The 27,546-nt window shown below is 40.9% G+C and overlaps 1 protein-coding gene across 2 annotated transcripts; it reads left to right on the forward strand.

Moving 5' to 3' along the window:
• Nucleotides 1–564: 564 nt before the first annotated feature.
• On the forward strand, nucleotides 565–26,664 carry sltm (SAFB-like, transcription modulator). 2 transcript variants are annotated; one of them, XM_015952994.3, is made up of 20 exons: nucleotides 565–740; nucleotides 16,887–16,974; nucleotides 17,062–17,117; nucleotides 17,407–17,434; nucleotides 18,848–19,457; nucleotides 20,050–20,093; nucleotides 20,208–20,311; nucleotides 20,405–20,554; nucleotides 20,670–20,785; nucleotides 20,862–21,022; nucleotides 21,112–21,131; nucleotides 21,252–21,308; nucleotides 21,400–21,536; nucleotides 21,639–21,810; nucleotides 22,107–22,231; nucleotides 23,799–23,972; nucleotides 24,128–24,424; nucleotides 24,518–24,632; nucleotides 25,614–25,768; nucleotides 25,854–26,664. In XM_015952994.3, exons 1-20 carry the CDS (start codon nucleotides 606–608, stop codon nucleotides 25,957–25,959), a joined length of 2,850 nt encoding a protein of 949 aa, XP_015808480.3. In that variant the 5' UTR covers nucleotides 565–605; the 3' UTR covers nucleotides 25,960–26,664. The 2 variants fall into 2 exon arrangements, with proteins under 2 accessions (XP_015808480.3, XP_070411104.1); XM_070555003.1 differs by having other exon boundaries at nucleotides 20,211–20,311.
• The last annotated feature ends 882 nt before the right edge of the window (nucleotides 26,665–27,546 follow it).

The raw sequence follows: 27,546 nt of genomic DNA on the forward strand, positions 1-27,546 counted from the left end.
CATCTTTGTTTTGAGCTTGTCTGTTTCCTTTTTGTTTTCTTCAGCTGCCTTTGTATTTGCCTCTATCCTAAGATCAAAAGCGTTCAGATTTTTGTCTAGCAGATCAAATCTTTCTTCAAATCTTTCTGTAAAGGCCAGCAGGGCTTCATAGATATTTTCATTGCTCACCTGTCTCCCGGTAGCTTTATTTTTCAGTTTTTTTAATTGGGGTTTCTTGTTAGAATGTGATCACCAGTAGGTCTTGCTGCTATCTGTTGATGCTCCATCTCCTCTATGTCTTCGTCCACAAATGCTTATTTCATTGCCGCGAGGTTGCAGTCATGGTCGGTTTGCTACTTTATCTGTCCAATAACTCTTCAAAAACTATGTTCCAGGGGTTCCGCTTTCCTTTCAGTTTCGTTCAGAATAACTGTTTATCAGAGAATTACTTCTCAGGACATTTAAAACCCACCGTTTTATCAGACCTGCCAAGATTCCAACAGCTCACTCCGCCATCTTGAATTCACCCAAAAGAAGAAGAAGAAGAAGAAGAAGTAAAGACGAAGAAGAGGAAGAAGGAAGAAGAAGAAATCTGTGTGCGCGCGCACTTTTCAGTTTGAGGTAAAATGGCGTCGGGTGCCATTTCAACCGAGTTTAAGAAAATTTCAGAATTAAGGGTTGTTGATCTTAAATCCGAACTCAAACGGAGGAATTTGGACACGTTTGGTGTGAAAAGTGTTCTGATTGCACGACTGAAACAGGTATGTGAAATTAAGCTGATTTCTGTTTTTCAGACATTTTAAATGAGCTACGTGTGCGATGCCGAGATGCTAATACTATTGCTAGTAATGTTGCGACTGGTTTTCTGTATATTTACTCGCCAGACATGTTATTAAACTGCGCAGTGACCACCGTGTTTGTATTGTGCTTTTGCTTTAGTTTTTCCTCATCATTATTGTTACATATATATGGACTTGACTGAAAGAGATGTTTCGATGCAGCATTTAAAGGGCGCAGCAATGATGCAGATTAGGCGTTATACCAACTTTTCAACGCAAAATAGGTTCTTATGTATCAAACTTTACATCTAAGTTGGCATACTATATCATTTACAGCGTTACCGTTTCAAATCAATTTGTAATTAGAAATAAATGCGCATCTGATGTGAATGGGTGAATGACTGTGTTGTAAAGCGCCTTGGGGGGTTCCAGCATGTATGGCGGCTTGTGGTCTGTGAATTGACTTCAGCTGTAGAGAAATCAAATCGAGAACGTGGTATTAGCCAGTGTTAATGGACGTTTAAATACATTTATTCGCTTTGGGGTGTTTAAGTTATTTCAGCAGTTAAGTTGAGTTTGTGGATAGAGGAGTGTGGGTTTAATGTTTTGTAGGTTAGGAGATTCTGTGCATCACACCTTTTTTTTGTAATATTTATTATACTGTTGTAACAAGATTATTTTATCCCAATGCTAGCGTTTGCAGCAAGCTCAACAGTTATTTGCTTACAGATTAACCATTTGACCTCCCTGAAATCGTGTATTTTAAAAACAAAGAGGATTTTTTTTCTCTCTGTCATAGTTTGTTTGCAAAAGGATTATTTTAATCATTCCATATATTTTTATTTACCCTTACTACATATAGTTGACAAACTTCATAACACAAACAGCAAACATTTCTTTTTCTGACCCACATTCATGTTCTTGTCCACATCACTAAAATGAAATTGCAATTTTGTACATATATCTGAAGCACTTATCTTAGTTTAATCATGTGGCTGTACATTAATAGGGGGTATGATTTAAAATTACTGTCTAAAGGAGCTGTGTGCAACCCAACATGTAGAGCAGACATTATTGAATATTTTAAATACATTATGTAGAGGTCAAGTCCAGTACTCGAACTCCTGAGGCTGCTAGACCGGGACCTGGTTGACGCTCTGTGTTGATCCGATGTTGACTAATTTAATTACTTAAAAAACAGCCTTAAGCGTGGAATTGTTATGATAATGCTTGTTTAATGTTGATTGCATTCCAGGTGAATGATAGGAGTAATTGCTAACTTTCCCATTCAAACGTCTTCACGCCACAGCGGTCAAAAACCTGTTTGCTCTTCCGGAATAGTGCCTGACGCCAACAATGACATCACTACCTTTATTCCGATCAGTAACAATGACACGCCCACATATCAATTAAGACATCGAAACCAAAGAAAAGGAAACAACATATTTGGCTCCTACACATTACATTAAGTGTACAGTGGAAACCCTGTTCAACTCTAACTCCTGTGGTAAGTTCTGGTTGTTGTAATAGAATCCAAACTTTAAACCTCTGTCTAACATGTTTTAGAGAGGAGAATTAAGGGAAGTTTACCCTCAATCATATATGTTGTTACATTCACTTATTATTGATAAATGACATGCACTTGTATATCACCTTTCAGAGTTAGAGGACTCCAAAGCGCTTTATACTACAGTGAATCATTCATCCATTCACACATACACATTCACACGCTGATGGTGATGAGCTACATTGTAGCCACAGCTGCCCTGGGGCACACTGACAGAAGCAAGGCTGCCGAGCACGGGCGCCACCGGTCCCTCCGACCACCACCAGCAGGCAAGGTGGGTTAAAGTGGGAGTCAAGGCGTGGGTGGAGACTTCTTTTCAACCAGACTTTCTGTTAGAAAAATACCTGGGGAAAAAGACGTTGCCTGGATGACTGAGAGGGCGGCACTGAAGCAATGATTGGCAGCACCCCCCTCAACACCCCTGAGTGCGCTGTTGTAGTTTCTCAGTCGGAAAAAAGAGTTGTTAAAAAGTGCTCGCGCACCCACATAGCAGACTCACCTATCAGGAGAAGATGAGACACAGAAACTGACTGCAGGAAAGAGGGTTTCCTGTTCACCTCCTAAATTAGAAAAAGGGAAGGAGGACATTTTTCTTAAGCAGGCGAGCAGCTCAGAGCGCCTACGTTTCATATCAGCAGGTGAGTGGTTGAGCCAGGTGAAGGTGTGGCGAGACTAAGCAGGCGTGCAGTGCAGCCACATAGTTCTGTACTGACGTCACCCTGCAAGCGCTACATCAATCAGCTGCGGCTGATTCTAAATCATTCTGGAGTAGAGTTTTATCAGCAAAAACAAGCCAATTTAGGTGTTACTCGCTCTTTAATTGTCTTGCTCAAGGAAACAAAAGCACAATTCTCTGCCGTGAGCCAGGATTGAACCTACAACCCTCTGATAGTTGGGCAACCTGCTTTACCTATTTCTAAACTCCATTTCCCAGTAGATGTGCAGTGTTTCCCCTAGGAATTTTTCCAGCTGTGGTGGTGGTGGTGGTGGTGGTGATGGTGGTGAGGGGGGCATTATGACACGTCTCACCTGTATGCTAATATTGTTTTATTTGATGCACTCCACATTGAACTGCACCAATCCAGCAACTGCTGCATTTTAATAACTAGTATTAAAGGTGAATACACCAATATTTGCACAATAATAATTTCTGTTTTAAACTCTCAGTGACACACCTTGCAGGGGTGATTGGCATTTAATTTTTCTTGGCGTCTGGAAAAACATCTCCTTTGCCCCCCTTTATTTGACTTTCTGCCCCCCTTTATTTTGGTCCAAGATCATTACTGGGCTGGCCCTATTAAAAACATTCTACAACCCTGCTTAGTAGACTTAGTGAAGTATTTTTAAGCCAGTATAAAAATGACTGAAACACAAATTTACATACTTGGCATTATTGACCAATATCTTTGATTTATTTTATTTGTTAAGAACATCAAGATGCATTACAGTGAACATTATAATAAAGTACATTTTTCTAGTGCAGAGAGGAGACAACCCATAGAAGCACTGATTTGATCTCATTTCAGAGAAAAGTAGAACAGGTCAGATGCACCTAATAAATAAAATTACTAACAAACTCGGGAATCTGTTTCTTTGCTAGGGCTGTCGCGGTTGAGGAATTCCTCCTGCGGTGATTCAGGGTGGCTTAATATTGCGGTGTGCGATATTATTGCAGCCCTTTTTTATTGCAGTACTATCTAAACATAATGTTTACACATTTAAAAAAGGTTAAAAATTGCCGTGCCTTCTTTTATAACACTTTACTGAATGCAGATCAAAGGGCAGTAACAACACAGATCGCAGTAACGTTTGTTTCTCCGACAGTCGGAGTCCGACTGAACTTAAAAACAACAAAATTCAGGAGAAGGTTAAACTTTTAAATGCAAATTTGGCTGCAGCATCTAACAAATAAGAAACAAGTCCCCATTTTGTTTAGTTGTTTAAAATCAAGCATAAAAAATTACATGTACCGGGCATGCGCGGGGCGGGGGGGCGGGCGCACTATCATTTCACTTTCACACACACGAATGACGGTGCTTTATAGCTCGGTCACGTCCTTGTTACCTACAAGGAAAACCAGCATGATAACTATATATGGTTTGAGAGAGGATCTGAGAGGGGTGGCAACATTTGCAGCAACACTGAAAACCCTCTCGGATGGTGCGCTCGTTGCACTAACGCACACGTACTTGCGTGCAACTCTGGCGAGTAGGGTTGTCACGGTATGAAAATTTAACCTCACGGTTATTGTGACCAAAATTATCACGGTTTTCGGTATTATCGCGGTATTTTTTAAACGGTGTTGCATATGTTCAGAAAGCATTGATAGTCCTGTTCTACACAAACTGAAATAGTTCTGAAAAGGTTTAACAGTGTTTATTAAACCTAAAATAACACAAAGCCTTAGCAAAAGTGCAACTTTTCACAAGTAAAGGAACAAACAGCTTCTTTTTCTGGAACATGTTACAGTAGTCAGTGCAGGTTTAAATGATACAAATCCAAACATTCGAAACATAAACAATATGTAAACAAATCAAAGAAACACCACTTGTTTTCTCATATACTTGTTTTCTTCATTATCAAAATGAAAATCTAAAACTCCAGTCCACACTTGACTTGAGCACTGTACAAGTCAACCTTAAAAAATATGTATTTAAAATAAATAGCCACTTTAAACAAATTACTAATATAACTACTACACTATGTAATCAAATCCAAATGTTCAAGTATAAATGGCATTGAATAAGTAAACAAATCAATGACAAGGAACTAATTGTATATTTCTCTTCATCATCAACAAATAAGATGCTTCATCCAGCAACAGGGTGTCCGTGACACGGTTTAAATGCTGGCAGAGGACGCTGCGGCTGCAGTATATAGTGACTCGTTGCATTCTCCGTCAACCAAAAGTCCCCGCGTCATGCATTTAAGCTAAAATGCTCATGTTAACTTACCTTGCACTGGCTGTAGAGACGTGGGTGATCGTCACGCAGATGTGCCATTAGATTCGAAGTGTTGCTGCCTTTTGCAGACACTTGTTTCCTGCACGTTCTGCAAACGGGATAGCAGTCTTCTATTAACTGTCCCTCAGCATTTTTCAGAAATCCAAAATATGCCCATACTTCCGATTTAGTCTTCTTTGAGGGCTGATGGATGTCCTGGGCGCTGCCGTCTCCTCCTTCGGCCATTATTTCAGCTTCAAAGTTTTGGTGCCGTTGCAAACTAAAAAGTGCGTGTGCGCGCCGCGGGAACTTCAGCTGAAGCGACGGTGGCTGGTAAGGGTCACCGCGCTGAAACCGCGGACACGGTAAACCCACCGAGATAATATAGTTTTTTAAAAACTGGACGGTTATTTTTATTGTCAACTTTTTTTACCGGGGTTTACCGCTATACCGGTTACCGTGACAACCCTACTGGCGAGCAAAGGGAATCTCTCCCGGTTGTTGCTCCACCATGTCAGGGGGATTTCTTTAGGGTGGATGCATTCCTCCTGCAGGTAGCGAGTGAGCTCCAGCTCGGCTCAAACTCTCTTCAGGACGGTTGCAGAAGCAGTGCTTGTCCGGGACTTCAGCAGGTCTCCGAGCGTTTATTTATTTATTTATTTTTGCCGCTGCAGCTCTGTCTCGGCCAAGGACTGTGGCTGCGCAGCAGCTGACGTACTGAAAACCAAAGGAGCGAAGTAACGTTTCGTTTTGATACCAGTGCAGCCATCCTTCTCAACATGCATCATTGAGTTGAACCAAGTTCAGTAATCGCGGTGGCCCATGATGCAGCGCGGTGGGCTTCTTCATATTGCGATATTTCATTTTTGCGGTTACCGCGACAGCCCTATTCTTTGCTTCATTGTTCTGGTGCTGAACTAATGCGGATCAAAGGAGATACACAGATGAATGCACCTCTCATTATTTGAAAATTAGTGGGTGTGGTTTATATCAATACATTATTTTAAATCTGAAATTGATATGGATTGATCAGAAGTTGTTTATAAACTATTGTTTATTTGAAAACTATTTACAGAGCAGCCTAAATATTTTTGATCACAATAGTAAAAGTATTACAGAACCAAGTTTTTCAGTAAAATCAGAACATTAATATTTAAGTGCATGAATTAATGCATCTGAACTCATGCAGTAGGAACTAGGAAATATGAAATACTAGAACCAGACACAACTTTTTATTTTATTTTAATTTGATTAAACTGATTTTTTCCTAAAGTTGTTGGCATTTTTCCCCACACACAGTTAAACAAAACAATGTTGATTAAGGTGTGTGTGTGAGAGAGAGAGAGAGAGGGATAGAGAGTTAAAATAATTTTAAAAAACCCAACCGGAGCGGAGGCAGTGACTGATGCATGCACGAGCCGTTTTCAGCTCTGTCTTGTCAAATGCACCACGTACGTTACGAAAAAAGTAACATTAAATATTGAACTGAAAAAGAGGCGAGCTGAAGAAAATGTAGGGAGTACTGAAGAAACGTGAGAGACAGTGAAGCAAGCACAGAGAGATCCGTTACTGTCTGTGTGTGCGCATGGATGCCTGGGCCGAGCAGACTGAGCTCCCGGCTGCAGAGTTTTGTGTGTAGGGAGGGGCGGGCGCTCTATGTGACTGGCCAATCACAGAGCGTGAAGACAGTCAGTTACCCAATGAGGATTTTCCTTCAGCACGATTACAGATATTTATGAGTTTTACACTTATTTCATGCTCGTATTCCTCCAAAATTCTTTATGCTCATCCCTAGCAGTAACCACCCTGCCCTGCCTCCTCCTCCTTGCTGCCTGCCGGCTGTGATCACAAGCAACAACATGGTAGTTCCCGCTGCTTCTTCGGGAAACTGCGCAAAAAAAAAATCAATTAAACTTGGGATCTTGTAGGCGTGGCGGTGGGATTTCAGCCGTGACGGGCCGCCATGGCTACGCCTATGTAAGGGAAACACTGGATGTGCAACAGAACAATACAGCTACAAGAAATTTGTTAGTCATTAACTCCACTTCTGACTGGTAATAAGATGGTGCCTGTGCGTAGCTCTACCGCTGTTATTACCCACTCTTTCAAACTGTTCTCTGCTAACTTTCTTCTTTCCGCCTGCTTTTGACTGTGGTCTTCTTCGGTAGTGTCCACGTTACCATCTTATATGATCGCCAGACTCTTATCCTTCCGATTGTACGTGATTGCCCAAAATGCACCATAGATTCACCTTCCGCTATGTATGCCCTTCATGGTGTGCTGAACCCGAGCCATTAACCCCTAGTTTTGTTTTTCCAAACCTGGCAAAAACTTTGAAGAAAAGGAGGAAACGAGCAGGAATCCAGGTGAAAATATGGCTTCTCTTAAAGCATGGTTTAGCTAGTATACATCAGCACGATCTAGGGCTGGGCGATATATCGATATTTTAAAAATATCGGTATAATTTTTAAACAAGAGAAGATGACTTTATATCGATATATCTGGCCAAACTGCTATGCTAACAATTAGCCGCTATGCTAGCGACATGTTGCTCCGTCTCTAAGCAGCTATTACATGTATTCTCACAAGTTTGCTCAATCTGAGAGCCTCTGGGTAAATGTGCTGCTCTAAACTTTGCATTTGGCGTCCTGGTTTTTAATTATTTGGGGACGTTCAACGCCAACAGAGTTCTTTTTTCCATCCTGCTTGTGCGTAGAGATGAGCCAAAACCCTCCCTCTCCTGTGTAACAAGGAAGCAGCTACAGAAAGCCAGAGTGGCCAAATGACCTCAAACATATTGTAAGGGTTTGAATAGTAAACTGTAGGGTAGGGCTGCACAATATATTGTAAATATATCGTTATCGCGATATCAGCATGCACAATACGCATATCGCAAAGAACAGATAAATATCGCAATGAATGCTCAAATGTTCGCTACACATGATGCATTCTGTCAATTAAACAGAGAAGCATGATGTTTTTCTAACAAATCAAATAGAGCTCTTCACCCATTTGGCCAATTGGGTGGGTTCTAACAGGTTAAATGCCCGCCCCCAAGGTGGACGGCACTTAATTTAGATGGTTAGCAAACACCTGAGTTAGCTTTGTTCTGCTCTTTCTGTGGATTCTGCTTTTTCCGGGATCCACTGATCGCCTTTTCTTTTCCCCTTTCCTCACATCTTTAGCTTTTCTCATTTTAATGAATTTTTTTTAAATTTCTTTGCTTTTGACTATTTTTGTTCCTGAGTTAAGTTTTTATTTATTGCAAGTAATATTGTCATCGCAATATTAATCATTGTTATCGAATATCGCAGGTTTTCCTAATATCGTGCAGCCCTACTATAGGGTTACCATTTTATTTTAAAGGCGAGCTCAACGGGTGAGAAATGTTCTGGTTTTTCCGCTCTGTTTTGCTATGCTAGTAAATACTCCGTTATGAGCGATTCTGTTGAAAAAATTAAGAGTTTGGAATGCGTGGGTTACGACGACCAAAAATAATACTCATAAAAGAGCAACCAGAGACTCTGACTCATTACAGTATAATCGCTGATATGAGTCAATACTGTTAGATTCCAGCCATGTTTGCCCTAATAGCTCCATGGTGCATGACCCATGTGATCTCCAGTAGATGCAATTACATCATCATAACTTTAGTTTAACATGATTGATTTTTTTTCTCTGGACAAGAAATATATGATATGGCCACCTCTAGATGAAATTTAAATAATTTTACATTAATTATAAATATATAATTAAAAAGTATCTGTGGGACATTTCATACACCTCTAGCTCTCAAGTGTGTGTGTGTGTGTGTGTGTGGTAGAGGCACTAAGGTTAAAGTTTGACAAGAATCAATACATTTTTAATGCATTTAATCTTCTGATTTATGTATATAATTTCTCAAGACAGCTTGAAGTGAGTTAACTTGTAAATATTTTACAGGAGGAAAAATATCGAGATATATATCATATAGGGCTGAAACGATTCCTCGAGTCAAATTCTCTGCCTCGAGGCTTTGTTTAATTCATGTTTAATTAATTCATGGCTTTGCAATCGCCCGGGGTCATGTTTCACCTGGACCGAAATAAGTGACGCACATACACACTGCACTGAATGCACACGCGAGTAGCGAATGTAACTGAACTTTCTCTTAAGCCATGGCGGACAACGTGGACCCCGGTGGAGTGTGAAAAAGACAGAAAATGTCAAAGGTGTGGGACCATTTTTCACGTCCTAAGGCAGAAAACTTAGTCCAGTGTAAATACTGTAAAATGGATTTAGCCTACCACAACACCACATCCTCGATGCTGCAGCACCTGACCAGGAAACATCCACATGTAAATGTCACTTCTGCAAGCGGACTGAGCCTCTACAAGATAATGCATTTTAGCCTGTATTTCTGTATACTCTGTGGACACTGTGCGACTTTTTCATTTGTAGCACTCAGTTTTAGCTCACACCGTACGTCTGGTAGCAACATGTCGGACTTAAAATGTGCTAAAAATAGCAGTTTTTACACAACACGTCAGGCTTTTTATTGTGTTGTTATTGATGGCTGTTGTCCCTCAGGATTGCTGCAGGAGGACACAGGTATTTATGAGTGGCGGAGGAAAATGAAAGAAAGTAAATAAATGTTTTGTGATCAGTGTAATTTGACATAACCACGGCAAACACGCTTTCTCGACAATCCTTGTTGTTGTGAGAAAAAAAGTGTAGAAATTAAAACGGACGTGTGTTAATAGGGAAATAGCTGGCGAGCCATGTTTGCACATGCGCCGTGAGCGGTTCTGGTGCTGTTTGGGCCGCAGCCACTTGCATTTGTTTACTGTGAAGTAAAGCTGAAGTGCTGAAGTTTTGAAAACTAATTTTGAATAAAACTTGAATAACTGGTAATTGCTTGCTCATTTTAAGAGGTCTTTCATATTTTATAACGTGCTATTTGATATAATGGTTCACAAAAGGGTCATTTATTAGAGTACTCGATTAATCGATAAACGATTCGATAGAGTACTCGATTACAAAAATATTTGATAGCTGCAGCCCTAATATCATATATAAGTTTTGGTCCATATCGCCCAGCCCTAGCGCGTTCTCATAGCTGTTTCCTTTGTTTGTAGACGTGAGTTCTGCTTCCACTTTCCTGTCGGGCCACGGTGCAGTGCAGTTTCACTGTTCATTTGACCTCAAATCTGTTTATCCTCATTCTTCAGTCGTTTCTCTTCCTGTCCCCATCATAATGCTACAGACATCATGGATCAAACTCCAATAACATACGTCCACTAACTAGTCGTTTAATAAATACTGCCTTTCAATTCTGGACCACATTAGTGCTGTCAGGTTGTCACGGTGTGAAAATTTAACCTCACGGTTATTGTGACCAAAAATTATCACGGTTTTTGGTATTATCGCGGTATTTTTTTTTAAACGTGTTAGTTTTTCAGACAGCTAAATAAACCCTGTATATCAGAAAAATATTGTCCTCACTTTGTGTCTAAATTTTGCCTAAAATTTGTTTTGTAATTATGTTGTTTATTTGTTTACATTTTTCCCCTTTAGTCTTCAAAATACCAATATTTGCCCATAACTTATTTTTTGTCTGTTTGATGTCACTTAAAAATATTAGATCAGATGATACTCGGTACTCAAGTAGCCTTCTAATCAAATACTTTTTTTAACCCTTTCTTCAGTAATAAACCCTATAGAGCTCCGGACGTCACCTGACTCGGAGAGTAGATGCCATTTTGGCAGGCAACAAAGGTAAACAAAATGAACAGGATCGGCTTGGATTTTACTCCGTCGGAGTTTACTTCACACTTCAAAACCGAAGAAATTGTTTTATATAGTCAGAAATTAAATAGACTAAACATCTCCGACCCTTACCCTGCCCCTGGGATACTTTTTAAAAACGCCAGAAGCTGTCGGAGCGGTCCTGGCCAGGGAACACCTTGGGATTTCTCTGGAGGAGCTGGCCCAAGTGGCTGGGGAGAGGGAAGTCTGGGCCTCTCGACTTAGGCTACTGCCCCCGCAACCCGACTCCGAATAAGCAGTTGAAAATGGATGGATGGACAAATAACATAGATTTACATGTAAGAAGTCTAAATAGAGTAGGGCTGCAACAAACGATTATTTGGATAATCGATTAATCGGATGGGGTCTCGACACGATTAATCGATTAATCGGATTACATAGGGACATTTTTAAAAACTGCTAGAGAAACGTTATTTTTCTCCTTCCTTCACTTTATTAAACACAACATTATTAGAAAACAGTTCAATAGCAGAAAAACAACATGCCATCACCTAAATTGTCTTATAAGGTGTATAGACAGAGACCCTAAGCTACACCTATCTGTGACCTAAAATGCTTGGTCCAAGTTAAACAGCTTAAAGAGCAAGTCAACCCCTACCAGAGTCTAACTCCACTCCCGCTTCATGTTTGAAAAATGCAACACATGCTGTTGCCTGGCAGACCGAGAGGGCGGAGCCGCTAACAAATACACACACACTCAGGCTCACGACAGCATTGTGACATCATAATGTACCAGTTTACATCATAGCATACTTCTTAGCCAATAGCGGTGGCAGATTTAAATTAAAATACAGTGCAGAGTTTTTACCTGACAACGGCACAACACTGCCAGTTTTAGGCAGAATATTTAAATTTTAACTAAGATGCACTGAAGTGCCAAATTATTGACGACACGTGTCTGCAGCACGATTAGACACTCGTTTATTTAGTTTATCAGCAAAAAAAGTTTATTTGGGGGTGACTTGCTCTTTAAGGGCAAATCTCATCTGTTTTGTTTGATCTCATCTGTAGACATTTATTATAATTGGGGATGTCAAACAACTAATTTTTAAATGTAATTAAACATAGGCTGTGAGTTAATCAAAATTAATCACTATTTCCAAAAATGACTGAAAAAATACCAAAAAAAAAATAAAATTAATGAATGCCATCCTCCTTGCGATGATGCCCTGGGCAACTGCCATAAAGTCACATGAAGAAATGCTTCTGATCATTCCAATGATCCCAAACAGACTCACATTAGGCCACATGAAAGCAACTGAACCCAAAAATATATTAACCAGTTTATAACTGCACTCTCACACAACACGCCTGCAGCAACAGTTAGAACTCCTCCCTCCCTTTTAAAAGCGTTTTCGCTTCTGAGGACATTGTGGTTGTAAAGACACATGTTAGTAGTCTGGCCCCGGTGGAATCAACCAGTTTCTGCGGGAATGTGACGGCGGAACCGGTTCGCAGCGGCGCGAGTCTCCCCCCCCGCCCCCGCCTATCTAATAGCGTTGCACTTACGATTTTATAGACTTTTTTTAACGAGCTTAGGGCATGTCTAGCCTGTGTAATAATCCGGGGCTTGGGTGAATCACTTTTGAAAAGTTTTTAACTTACCCGGACACAGAGCTCTCTCCCTCCTCGCTGATGATTCTGACATGCTTGCGTTTAAGACGCTGCATCATCACCGTAGTACACCCGTGCCATGCTAAGTCTGACCTACAAACGTTGCATGTCTTCGCCTGATTTAACTGAAAATGCTCCCAAACTTTAGAAGTTTTTACTTATTTGGGGTCTCCCTGCTTCTGCCATGTTCCTCTTACAAACACCTGCCGGCTCTCCACCGGTCTGTGCTCAACGGCGGGCGGGAGGGGAGGGGGCTTTTGGAAGAGTTGCGCAACACAACGAATCGATGACGCAATTCGTTGCCAACGCTTTTAGTAATCGATTTTCATCGAATTCATCGATTCGTTGTTGCAGCCCTAAAATAGAGTGCTGTGCTGTTTGAATATATAATCTGAACGCCAAGAGAAATCACTAGTCTGATTTTTTTTTTTTCGTGAATAAAATAAATGTCACGCAGGAGCGTCTCAGGATCTGTCTGAGATCTGTCTCAGTGAGACAGATGATAGCAATCCAAAGTGCTTTTTATGTGTGATCTGAAAATTGATCAACCATTGCTTAAAAATTAAATACAGCTTAGCCGGTTAATTGCTGTGATCATAAGACGCGTAAACGGCAGCACGCAGAAATCACGAGGCAACGTTTTACGTGATGCTTATTTGTTGCTATGAGTAATAAGACAGAAAAAGCCACGCCAAAATAAGTTTAGGAAGCCCACTAAGAATCGTAATAAAAGTATTTAAAATAAATACCATATACAGTTGAGGAAACGTTGGTTTAAGTACCTGATATGAAGTGGTCGCTGCATAAGTGAAAACCTTTACTCTCGGGATCCCACAGTTTCATTTTAGCCCAGTCAATAGTGTGTTTTACTGCAATGATCCAACGTTTGCAGCGTTCCGGATCTTGGGGAATGTTGTAGATGGCTCATCCCTTATGTCATCCGCGTCTGCTCTGCATCCTGGGGCACAACAGGAATCTACCATATTTCCCGTTTTGAGTTTTCTGACAATAACAAATAGCCCAGCTGCGGGCTTCTGCCTGCCAAGATGGCGCCGTTTTGATTTGAACTGTTGCATGCCGGGAGAAGTGACGTCAACTCCCGGAGCTCTATATCTGGAAAATATTGTCCTCGGTTTGTGTCCTTCCAGTGAGCTTTGCAGATTTGGGAAAATGTCATCAGGCAGTAATCGTTGTTAAATTCATAATTATTCTCGGAGAGAGACCAACTCTTATCTGCCCCTGGAAGCCCCGTAATGCATAGCGTCATTTCAACATGGGGGTGTCCGCGACACGATTTATATGCAGGTAGCGGGCACTGCGGCTGCTTTATATAGCGACTCGTTGCATTCTCCCTCAACCCAAATCCTTGGATCACTCATTTTAGCTAAAATGCTAACGTTAACTTGCATTGACTGCAGAGTTGTGAGTTTATGTTTATGTGCTTAGCAGACGCTTTTACCCAAAGCGACTTACAATTATTTTTTAACCTATAGGGCATGTTGTGATCTGTGGGGGAAACCGGAGTACCCGGAGAAAACCCACGCATGCATGGGGAGAACACGCAACTCCACGCAGAAAGGCGAGTTTTGAACCTGCGACCTTCGTGCTGCGAGGCAACAGTGCTAACCACTGCGCCACCATGCAGCCCAGTGATGGTCTCACAGATGTGTCATGAGATTCGAAGCGCTGCTGCCTTTCACAGACACTTTTTCTGCACGCGCTGCTAGCAGGATAGCCGTCTTCTATCAACTGTCCCTCGGCATTCTTCAAAAATCCAAAAAAATGCCCATACTTCCGTCTTTGTCTTCTTTGAGGGATAATAAATGTCCTGAGCCCTGCCGTCTCCTCCTTTGGCCATTATTTCAGCTTTAGCTTCAAGAAAGTTTTGGTTGTAAACAACAAAGTGCGCATGTGCCGCCGGCAACTTCAGCATATGATACGGTGGCTGGTAAGGGTCACCGCGCCTACACCGCAGCCACGGTAAGCCACAGAGATAATGTATTTTTTAAAAACAAGACGGTTATTATTATTGTCAACTTTTTTACCGGGGTTTACTGCTACACCGGTTACCGTGACAACCCTAGTCAGAACCAGATCAGTTCCTGTAGTAAATCCTACTCCTTGGTTAAATGACAGCATGTGCAGCCTGGAGTGTCAGTGCAGAAAGATTGATTACTTTTGGAAGAGAACTCCATGTCTGCCTGCTGTACCTAATGGATCTCCTGACTTCCTTTAACACTGCAGTCAGAGACACGAAAGTTGCATACTTCTAGGGCTGGCCAATACATCGAAAATGTATTGTCATCAAAATTTCTAACTCTTATCAAGATCACATGTCAATAAATTTAATAATAAAAAAAGTGAAAAGATGTGTGTATGTTTGCAACATTCATGTCCCTTTAAGAATCTGTACCACCTTGAGTCACATAAAAATGTCACTCAATGTAATACATGTGACAGCACCATCTAGTGGACAACTTTTGTTTCTGTGCATACCTGTAGTTATCTATTTATCGTTATCAAGGTGAAATCCACAAAATATCGGGATGTTGATTGTAGGCCATATCGCCCAGCCCTACATACTTCTCCAACTTGGTGTCCCAGAGCAAAGGGAATCCCAAAGTGTTGTTTCTCCTGCTTCACCTACAGCCTCAATTCACTCTGGTGGAGATTGTGAAAACGTCATGTTTTTCCTTATGGAAAAAGACAGTTAAGGTAGATCTTGCATCTCTCCATTCAGCTTAATGTATGCCTGTTCCAACTCCAACCCGGCTCATCATTCTAGATAGTTTTGCTCTCATTTCTTGGCCTGATCTAACCAAACTAGTTAACTCTACAAATGCCTGCATGCCCCCTTGACATCTTACCTTCATCTTTGTTTTAAAATGCTTTACAGTCCATCATTCCCATTGTGCTCTCTATAATTAATGCTTCTCTAGTTTCTGTTCTGGTTCTGCTGGACCTGATTGAAGCCTTTGACAGTGTTGACCATCACCTGCTACTGGGTAGGCTGCAAGCCTGGATATACCTATCAGGAACTGCTCTGCAATGGTTCTCCTCTTATCTGTCTGAGTTTGTCCTCTTTGGCTGTCTTCAAGTTGCAGTCCTCCACCACCTCCTTCACCCATGGTGTCCCGCAAGGTTTTGTGCTGGGATCTCTGAGTCTCTTTTATCTACTTCCTCTCAAGCACTTGCTGAACTCTTTTAAAGGAATCTCATACCATCTTAATGCAAATGACATTCAAATGTACATCTTTAAGCCCCATGAGATGTCTAAACTGTAGCTTTTTCATACCTGCTTAGACTAGCAAAACTTCTCTGAACTGTTTATAGGTGGTTCAGAATGCCTGTGCTCGGCTTCTGACCAAATCACAGAAGCACGCCCATGTCACCCCGCTTCTCTTCCAGCTTTACTGACTACTGGTTAACTTCAGAGTTCAAGATCCTGGTTCTGGTTTTTAGGGCCTTACATGGAAAAGCACCATCATACATTGGTGTCCCTTCACCCCCAGCTGGTTCCAGAGATCCAAGGATCAGACAAGAAGTATCAACTCAAATGTATACAATGTGAAATGTTAATGTACTTAATTCTAAATGTAATGATGACTAGAGTGATCTGATGACAACTGGTGGTGGTTAATATCCCGATGATTGACAGCTCACACATTCACTGTACCACAGCTAAAACCACAAACCTTTAAAAGACAAGGCAAATAAAGTTTGACCTCACGCATTTAGTGTTAAAGGGAGACTAGGCAGTTTAGGCTTGCTTTTAGCACCCCCTAGTGTCCATTTGTAGAACAAAAACCTATCGTGTTGCTGTGCTTTCGTCTTTTTAACACCTTAATCTAACAGCTGAAACGTCTCCCAGCCTTCCTAAGTGTCTAGAGCAGTAATTCATCACTAAATTAAACAAATCAGCTGTGTTCATGATCTAAAACATGCAGGAAACGTGCTGGAAGCCACCTGCAGCGCTGGCCTGTCCGCTCCACTTTATCTAAATCCAACAGAGTGGACCAGTAACTATGAAGCTGTAAATGGGTACTCTGGCCACAGGGGGTGATAGGTGCTGGGTGGCACTTCATTAACCCTGTAAAGGGTCATTTTAGCAGGGACTTGCTCAAGAAAATTATATAAAATATGAAAATGTTGCAAAGTATTTCTTTAATTAAACCCTCCTGTTATTTCACTCTTAAGGCTATTGAAGATGAAGGTGGGGACAGTGAAAACTTTGAAATTCAGCTTTCTACTGAGACACCACCAAGGAAAAGTGGGAAAGCGAAGGGTAACGATTCCATAAACATTATTACTTGCCATGTAAAATTAAATGCATGTATTTTCTGTAAAGTGTTGGATCATTGGAATTTTTCAGGGAAGAGGGTAGATTCTGATCTGGACACGACAACAGAAGAGTGCTCCTTTTCCAAGGTGAATTTAACATACTTTTTATTTTTTGTTTGTTTGTTTTGCATGAACTCTGCATGTGTTATTTGTTGAAACGTTTTTCCTTGGGATCATCTTAGTTTATCTCTATCCAACTGATCACCTTATTTTGTATTTAATTGTTGTATTTCAAAGCAAAACAAAACCTTTTAAACTAATTGAAATATTGATTACAAATATTTCAAGTCTGATCTAATAAATTTGTGACTAAAATAAAATAGTTTTCTGTTTACACAAAGAAATGGGATCTCACGTCAGTGTTTTCTCTTTCCAGGAAGCCGATGAGTATGAATCAGAAAAAGGTATGTATGGTGACACACTGACCCGGGGTTTTTTTCCCCCACAGTAAACATGTACGATGACCCCTTTGTTAATACTCATGCATAGCACAGCACATGACATTTCATGCTTCTGTGACTTGGGGAACAATAAAGGACAACAACCTTTACAAGGGAGAAATGGACGCAGACCGTTCTGAAGAATCACTTTATGGGTAAATTTTTTTCGGTGGTTTCAACTACAGAGTTCCTTTGAATCTTGGTTGTTTTATTTAGTTGTTCAACCTCCTCGCACTTCTCAACGTTTTATAAGAAGTCATCTTCTACTTTTCATCGTTGTTGCCTCTACACCAAACTTTCAACGTTATCGGAGGAAACAGAGTGAGGATTCACGGATATATTTCACATGAACTCAACTGAACGAATCAAGTGCTTGGAACCTTTTAGGTTCGTTTAGCTCTACAGTCCACATGTTTTCCCATCATGGTTGGACAAACTGGCATCAGATGTATTGGGTGGGCAGACCTGAATACACCTTGTACCGCTTTTTCAACGGGACTCAGGAAACTTTTCATCGCAAAAAAGCCAATAAATTAAGTTGGAGTTTTGCTCATGCCTGGACTGCTGCATCATAAACTTGTAACATAGTGGTTCTTTGGTCTGAAAGAAATCCACAAAGCAACATCCTCCTCCAGAAGACAGATCAGTAGACTCCTGGAGAGGAGCAGCACTTCTCACATCTTCTGACTCCCTGAAATCTGCAGTTTATGTGGCCCGCAGACCACCGTCATGCGACCCCCAAGCCAGTTTTGCTCAAGGGACAATTTTTACTACGTTGCCTTCTTACTCAGGTGTGCAGGAAGAAGTCCTGAATATATGATGGCATACTCATCTTGGCTGGAGAGACTGATATACTAAAAGGCTACTTTTCTCCTTTTCACACCTTTTTCTTTTTATTATTTTTTCTGGAGACAATTTCAGCAAGTTGAAAAGATGAGGCAAAACTATTTTTTGGAGATTTGAATTCCGCAGAGAGATTATTCCCGAAGAATTATCAGAGGATTTCTTCAGATTTTCCACGATTTCCATCTGTCTCACGCAGTGAGGGAAGCAAGATGAGGACCTAGATGATTCTTCATCCATGTTTTGGACATAGATGAATTGTTTGCATCTGGCGATATGCTGCACAATTTAGGAAGCCTGAGGAATTGCAGACTTGTTGAAAAGCAGCTCAAGTCTAGCATGTCAAGAAACAAGGAGCTGAATCATCTCGTTTTCAGTGAAGATTGTGTATTTTGTGACTTCCTGTGGTATCTGCGCTCTGATGACCATTAACCCACTCTGTGCTTTATATTCTACTTTTTAGATCAAGTAAGATGCGACATGTCATTTTAAAAGTTCTGTTTCTGCCATGTTTATCCTCATTAAATCCCTCAGATGTAACTGATACAGATGATGGTAGTCGTGAAAATTCTAAACCTCCACCCTGTGAGGACAGCCTTGCTCACTCTGAGGCTGAACCAGCGTTAGAAGTTATGGCGGCTGATGCAGATTCAGAGCCTGATCCAGAGGTAGATGAGGAGACGGAGCCAGAGGCAGATGAAGACGCTGACCCCGACGCTGATCCTGATCCAGATCCAGAGGCTGAGAGTGAAGTGGTTGAGGTGCATGCTGAAGCCCAGTGTTCCTCCAGAGATGTAGAAGATGATCACCTGTCTGTCTCAATCCCAAATGAAGATGCCATCACCCTAGAGGTTGATGGCGATGATCTCCTGGAAACAGGTAAACAAGTGAAACTTCCAGATCCAGAAGCAGACAAGAGCCCTGATGAGATGGAGACCAGTGCTGACATGAGTCCAGAACATGGCATGAAGGATGAAAAGGAGGGCCACCAAGATGGTAAGAAAGATGATGGATCCAGATGTGACCCCACAATGAACGACGACAGAGATGACGCAATGAAAGCCAACTCCGAAGACAAAGACAAAGACAAGGATTCTGGGAAGAAAGGCCTTTCTGCTACAGGGGCCTCAGGTCAAGCAAAGAGGTTTGTCTTTCTATGTCAGTTCTTTGATACTCCTACCAAGTCCAGCTCACTAAGAACGCACCTTTGTGGGTAGCCTCAAGATTTTTTTTATTTTTTGCCATAAGGAGAATGTTCACTGATGTACCTAATCCTGCAGTTTACTGCCTTGATTTGTTTCTCAGAAGTTGGTTAAGTTGTGACATTAACCTGGAGCTGAGAAAACATCTCTTGTTTTGTTACTTCGACCGTTCCAGCAGCTCTAAAGCCTTTTGCAGTTTCTACACATGGCAGTGTAAAACCGCATTAGACTCCTTGATGATTTTTCCGCCCCTTTTTTGGTCAAATGATTCACTGAAGTTGAACAAACCTCTGAAGATTTCATTGATCCAGGGAGTAAATTGGCTCACAACTTGACCCATCTCACCAGTGGAAAAAACAATGAAGGCTTTGAAACAATGGTTCAGATCTACACCTGCCTAAAGGATTTGAATTTTTTTGGGCCGTGTTTGAAAACACATTTTCCTCTGTGAGAAATGTCTGTCACAGCGGCACATTATGTTTTTTATTTGCCTTTACTCATTGCCTGTTTGTTGTGGCGACTTTTACTTTTTAGCTCCTCAAGAGATCAAGATGGGAAAGCTGCAAAAGAGGAAAACGGTGAGATGGAAGAATGTATGAAATGATCAAAAGCTCTTATTTCATTCATTATGATGGTGTACACATTTTATACAAGTTTCTGTTGAATACACGTTTTTGAAAATGTGTTGTCAGCAGTTGTCAGCAGCAGCACCTCTTCCCGTAACATATGGGTGAGCGGCCTGTCCTCAAACACCAAAGCAGCTGATCTGAAGAATCTGTTTGGAAAATATGGAAAGGTAACCTTTAAAACGGATGAAATTATAATTTAAATAAATGTATATAAATGTATCACAGAACGTTCTTCTCTGTTGTAAAAATGTCCCCAACAGGTTTTAAGTGCCAAGGTGGTTACAAATGCTCGCAGTCCTGGTTCACGATGTTACGGCTTGGTGACGATGTCTTCTAGCACGGAGGTGGCGCGCTGTATTTCCCACCTCGACTTTACGGAGCTTCATGGGCAGCAGATATATGTTGAAAGGGTACAGAAGAAAAGACAATAACTTAAGTTTGTTATTGATAAACAAAACTGTAGGTTGGTTTCCAGTGAACGTTCATGTCTGCTTGTTTATTTTTTATTTATAAAAAATATTTTAGGCCAAAAATGATCCATTCAAAAAGGAACCCAAGGAATCAAAGAAGGAAGTGGAAGACAAATCAAGTTCCAGCAAACCAAATAAGCACAGCTCCACTGGGACAAAACCAGCAAACAAGTGAGTAACGACCCAGGCTCATGCTGATTTATTCATTTAAAGCCGGTTATAACCAGTTGTTTTCTTGTATATTCAGACTGTCGCCATCTTGTAAAAAAGAAGATAAGAAATCTGACAAGCAGTCGGATAAAGGCAAAGATTCAATCAAAAATCAGGAATCTAAAGGTAAAAAGTCTGGGCCAGTTTCATCCAACTCGGGACTAGATTCTGCAAAGAAAGAAGACAAAAAGCGTGGCCGTAAGTTTTCCTCCTTCAGACCATAACATGAAGAGTTTGGTTTGTCAAATGGCTGTTTTCTGATTTTCTGTAATCCTCCCCCTCCACAGGAACAAAGAGCCCAGACAAGGTAAAGAAAGTTTATTCAAAAGCAAAATTCACTTTGTTCAAAAATGTTTTTGTGGCATTTTTACGGTGGTTTTATTTTGAAATGCAGGGTAATAAATATGAATGTTTTACATTTTTCCAGCCCTCTGTTAATACCAATGTTCAAAGGCAGCCAAGGGGGTTAATTCCTCCAGAAGAGGTACACTTTTTTTTTATCTGCTACATGCTGCACACATGCTACATATTTGCTTAAACTGAAATGTTTTACTCCATTCTCTCTCCCATTTTAGTTGGCATTAATAAGAAAACAGCAGCTTTTTTCCAACAAAGGAGAGGACTTTCAGATCTTGCCTTTTGATAAGTTGAAAGAGCAGAAACAGGAACAGGAACGGATGGAGCGTTTTCATGCCGCAACAGAGATGCGCAGGTATCCAGCAGGGAGGCACTGTTCACTTATTCATCAGATACTGAATGGCTTCACATCAAAAGTGTTTTCAACCTGAAATACTGTGGTAATTGTCATCTTAAGGCGGCGTGAAAATGTAGAACGGGAACGCCAGGAGCGTGAGCGAATCCGTCTGATGCGGGAACGGGAACGCCTATTCCAGGAGCGACAGAGACTGGAGTTTGAGAAACAAAAGCTGGAAAGAGAACGCTTTGAGAGAGAGAGGCTTGAAAGGGAGCGAATCCGCCTGGAGCAGGTAGAATGACTCAAATAGCTTTTTCTTAGGACTGCAGGGCACTTTTAGTCACCGTTAAGGTTTCAGTTCTTTATGTCAGAACTCTACAGCTTTCAATTCAAATGAAAACATACTTCAATACAACTGAGTGCAGCTCTTTAAAAATGCTTTGCTATAAAACACAAAACCTTTTGAACAATTTCTAAAATCCTTGATGCACCTTTTCTCTGCAGCAACTTAATTGAAGGAAGACTTACTTTCAGATATCATGCACAGCATTTTACCATAGCCTTAATTAAATATTTCTTGCGCTGTAGGAACGACGCAAAGAGGCCGAGCGCATGGCCCGTGAACGAGAGGAGCTTCGCCGGCAGCAGGAGCAGCTCAGATTTGAACAGGAAAAGAGAAACAACCTGAAGAGAGGCCGTGAGGTGGAACATGGGTATTGATAGACTTTTCTTTTTGTCATTCATCTGTTGTAAATTTTATAAGCACATATGGTGGAAGTTCATCAGCCCTCTTGTTGGATCCTTACATTGGATATTTATGTGGGGGTTGGAGCTAAATATTCTCATAAGCGTGGCGCTGGAATTTCGGCCATGGCACAGCACCACGCCTGAGCCTATGTAGGGGAAACGCTGACTTCGGTGTTTTTGTTCAGCTATTGACTGATAGCATTTATGTAACATACCTCAAGTTGTTAGATTTTTGCTTTACAGACAATGAAAGCCACTTTAAGAAGAAGACAGTCTTTTATATAGCACCTCTCAAGATAAAAATCACGAGGCGAGGAGATTTCCAAAATGATTTAAAATATGTTTAAAAGGAGAAAAGAAAAAAAATGTAAGGAAAGGGAGAGAGAAAATGAATAGGAAAGAGAAAAATCTATGGATCCCGGGAAAGGCGGAATAAGAACAGAATAAGGAGAGCATGGTGACGAAGGTCAGGCAAAAGCCAGCTTGGACAAAAAAACATTGCTATAACTCCTAACAATCACCCATGGTACGGCTGGGCGATGGCAATATATATTTCTAAATGCAGATTTCAGCAAACTAAACTAATCAATCCTTGCATAATAGATTCTTAAAGCAACAGAGGATATAATACTTTCAAAGTCTCGTCTTTGTACGCAGTCTTATTTTATTGTTTTATTTTTTTTCTTTTGAAGCTGCTTAAATTTTCACTGATGTAAAATATTGTTTTGTGTCATATTTATTAGTGTTGCTTATTCTTAACTCATTCCCTGCCAGTGACGACTAAAGTCGTCATTTACATTTTTTTTAACTTTTTGGGCGTCGGATCAAGCCCACGCACCATGAGAACAAACATCCCAGCTCTAAAGCCAATCTTCATCCGCATGCGTCACATGTCAGGTGATCGGGAAGCAGAAAATCCATGTGTTAGGAGATCGTTTTGGGACCGCTGCTGTAAAAAAAGTGAGGCACGAACTGGAAAAGCTTCTGCCGATCACAATTCGACAGCGGATTATGAAAGAACGGATAACGCTCGAAACGCGCAGATTGTTCCTGATGTAGGAGGAGTCTACTCTTTGTTTTGTTAGTTTTGGCATCGACATCATCCTGGCGCGCAACTTTGTGACTCTTAAAAAAAACTGTAAAAACGCTGGCAGTGAAGGGCTTTTCTGATCAGGAAATGGCTGGCAGTTAATGAAGCTTTAGGGAAATTTTTAGAGCCTGTTTTTTGTTCTTTAATGCTTGAAAAGTTTAGTGTTAAAATAATTATTTTATTAAAACAAAACTGTTATATAATTTAAAATGTTCGGTTTTTGAAAATAAACCGTTGAAACTAAAAAATTTTTTTCTAATCCCACTTAAAAACACTAGAGAACGTTAAAGATTGACAAAATCAGCGATTTCTTTTATATTGTGATATATCAATATAGACCGATATGAAAGGAATTTTTTCCATATTGCACAAGCTAACCCATGGTAGCACTATTTAATTGTTGCTTTTGAGTCACGAGGCCTGTTGGTGCTTGTTTGTTTCAGTCGGCGTGATGGTCCTTACTGGAATGGAAACAAGAAGGTGCAGCCTGAGTCCGAGGTCCGTTTGAACCAGGGCTCCAGTTACAACCGGCAGCAGAACCGCTTTCAAAACATTGATTCCCACGAGAGAGGCCGTTTTCCAGATGCTGGAATCCAACAGTCTAATGCATATGACAGGTACGTGAGCCTTACTCCATCAGTAACTTAACACTCATCTCATAACAACTCTAATTATTCCAAACACAATTATGAAATACATTGTAGCGCCCTCATCCTGTGCTATTGTTGTGGCTTTTTCAAAACCCGAGCTAATTTTAAGTTTGAATTTCAAGGCGTAGTCGGTTTGAAGGTGAGCCAGAGGCAAAGAAGAGCCGCCCAGCTCCTCACAGAGAAGCCTCGAGCTTTGATAGATATCCAAAGGACTTCAACACCGTTCGCAGACCGGAACCACCTCCACGTGCAGACACCGATCGCAGGGACAGAGACGACAGGCGTCCGACGCCCATGCACGATCGTCCTATGAGTGCACGGCCTACGATGTCTGCTGTGTCGCACAGCCGCACACCAAGAGATGGGGGGCAGGGATGGAAGAGTGATGGAGGAATTAACTCAAGCAAGGGAGAAATACGGTAAAAATCAAAACAAAGCTGTATTTGATAAAAGCAGCTGCGTTAAATTGTTTTTAAAATCAGACTTGTATAATCTGGTTTTGTTTCGTGTAGAGGACCAATGCGTCTGCGTACAGAACGACCAGGCGGAGACGGGTCCTCAATGAATCGTGGAAGGAGCAGCTTCTCTGATCGAGATGAGAGGAGACCGATGGCAATGAATGATCAGGTCAGCTCATCTAAAGGGATGTTTTTGGATCCAAAACATTTAGACTGCAGGAAGGAAGTCACGAGATGCAACAAAAAGGTGTTTTTATACCCCACTTTTATCTAGAGTGATGCCTCTAATAGTCAGCCAGGCTGTGATCTATAATTTTATGAGGAAAAAGATAATCTGCAGCAAAGGTGCATCTTGCAAACATCACCATCAACTCCCAACTAACGGGCTTGATACACAGGAGGCGAAAAACGACCACGATCAGCGAAATTCATCGCTGTCACTTTTATTACCGTCGACACGTTCTGTTCCACGGCAAAATCAAATCTTCCGTTGTTTTGATTGGCTGTGTCAGGTTGGAGGGAATTAAGGTTATTTAAGCGGTTCTGAGTTAAAAAAGCGGTAGATATGATGTTTCACAAGGTGCTGCTAGATAAACTTACAAAAACGTTTTGCGTTTGTAAAGTACACTTACCTGATGTGTTAATTCTGGCACCAACAATTTCCCATGCCGCAGCCTTTTTGTGAATATCTATATTCTTTGGTAGGAATATTGTACAGTTCTGGGAAATCTGTCACAGCAAGTATCAACTTCTCCATGTTTGCTCTGAGATGTACGGAGCATCCTGTCCGCTCATTGGTCAGTGAATGAAACCTCCGCTGATTGGTCCTTGTCCGAGCGACAGCGATGAAAAGTAGAAAATATTTCAACTTTCTGGGATCGCGTCACTGGGTCGCCTGATGCTCAACACGTGCACGAGCGCAAAATTTCACACGCATGTTTTTTGCGTTTTGCTTAGGAGGGAGACCCGCGATTATCGCTTTGTCGCGCATGTCTCATTGAAAATGGAGGAGAGGCGATGTCGCCTCCCATGTATCGAGCCCATAATGCTCTGTAATTTGTTTACTTTTAAACTGTTTAAACTCTTGCTCGTTTACATCTAGTCATGCATTCTTACAAAATCTGACTCCCAATGTTTTTTGCCCCTGCAGCCTTTTAGCTCTGGCCGACAGGTTGTGGTGGAGCGCCATAGCAGGGAGCAAGGACTGAGGAAAGAGTGGCACAGCGGTTCCAGCTCCCAGGGAGGGGTCTTCTCCAACAACTGTAGGATGGGAGACAGCCGCAGTGGCATGATGGCTGCTTCTAGGTATACGAAATAGACGAGTAATGAGAGGGTTCGGTGGTGGGTCTTTCTCACAGCCATTATAGACACAACCTTTGTCTCTCTGCAGTCACTCATCAGGATTGAGCCGAGTTGTACAGATCACTAGCTCGATTCCCGGTGGTAGCACCGTGGGTGGATTCAAGTCCTTCAAAGGAACATCACGGCCATTCTAACAGCAACTGACTTTTTCCACTTTAAACCATCAAATATTTGAAGAATTTTTGGGTTTTATTTTTAAAAGTAGAACAGATTGGTGGCTCGTTTGCAGCCGTGAGGTTGATGGAACTATTTTATTGTTTAAAAAGTGTTGACCTCAGTCTGGAGTTTTCCACAGTTCTGCTGTTATGAAAAAACCCTGTTAATATGTTTTCATACTTAAGATGATATTGTAAAGCCTTCAGTCTTTGTAACACGTTTGTTATTAGTATGTTTCCAATAGTGTACCGTCAACTCAGTTTTTCTGTATAGTGTGTTGAGGTCAACATCGTTCTGAATTTGTTTTTTTTTTTAATCATTTGTTTTAACTTCAGTCCTGGTGTAGTTTTATTTTGTAGAGATTGAAGTAGCTTAAACAGAAGGTCAAGTTGGTGCTTGTCCTGCATCACAGTTTGTGACGTTTGTTGGAACTCACACTGGTCTGTTTGGAGTTTTCCTCCTAAACTAAACCGGCACAGTTTAAAGTCGGAGGGTCTTTTTTAGTGTCTCATCACTGAGTTACTTCAGTAACTGCTTAAATTAGCAGACTAGATTTTTCCGTTTTACTAGAACTGAATTGTTTGGGAGCCCAGTCTGAAGGTTTTGAATTGGAATGTGTTGATGCAGTACGAAAAACAAAGTGGACTAAATAACTTCAGTAAAGTTGATTTTTGTCATTTCAATGGTTTTTTTTTCATTTCAAAATGTGAGTCGATAATTCCAGCAAACATCCTGCACACGTACAGATTTTGTACTAAACTTTACCTACACTCCTGTTGTAAGTGGTTAATGAAGTAATTAAATCAGTGAGTGATTGCTCAAATTGTGGTTAGCAACAAAAAATTGAGATAATCAAAAGATGCATTAAATTCTGTCAAATTCAATCAGCAGCAGCAGCAAGCCTGTTGTAGGTTACAAAGATATTTAGATTGAGTTGGCATGTAATAGCTCTGTCACGAAGCGCTCTGCAGACTGACTGGACTTCCTGTTTCTGTCCAGTTAAGTGAAAGTGTGAAAATATCTTCTATAAAAGAAAGACAACAAACCCATTATTGACTTCTGTTTATTATCCAGGTAACTTCTACTCAGGTCGAATGTCACTCGTCTATAAGGCATTGTTTTATATATAATTATATATAATTTTTTATATACACATCACCATATACAATATGTGACTTGAGGTGAAAGGCTACATACATTATTTGGTCATTTAAGTAAATAGATGAACAATAAAATTGACACTAATGAGTATCCTCCCATATTCTTTAACACTTTCCTTTTTGATTGTTAATGTGAAAAATAAATGTAACATGCCATAGAGTGGAAACTGAGTGGTAAATAACGATCTTGTGTGTTTCAGTACACACACATGCTTGTCAGAGGAAAACCTTGAAGTTTGATATTGCATTAAAGAAAAGATCTTCAGCACTCACGCCTCAGGAAAACGGGCCTTTCCCTTATTTAGAGCTTGTTACTCTTCATTGAGAACATCGCGTAGTGAAATGATGGACCAGACTAGAAATCTTTCTACTTAATTAAGGAGTATGCTTACAAACCTAGTCATT

The sequence above is a fragment of the Nothobranchius furzeri genome, chromosome 9 (genome assembly GCF_043380555.1).
Source record: "Nothobranchius furzeri strain GRZ-AD chromosome 9, NfurGRZ-RIMD1, whole genome shotgun sequence".
Classification (NCBI taxonomy): Eukaryota; Metazoa; Chordata; class Actinopteri; order Cyprinodontiformes; family Nothobranchiidae; genus Nothobranchius; species Nothobranchius furzeri.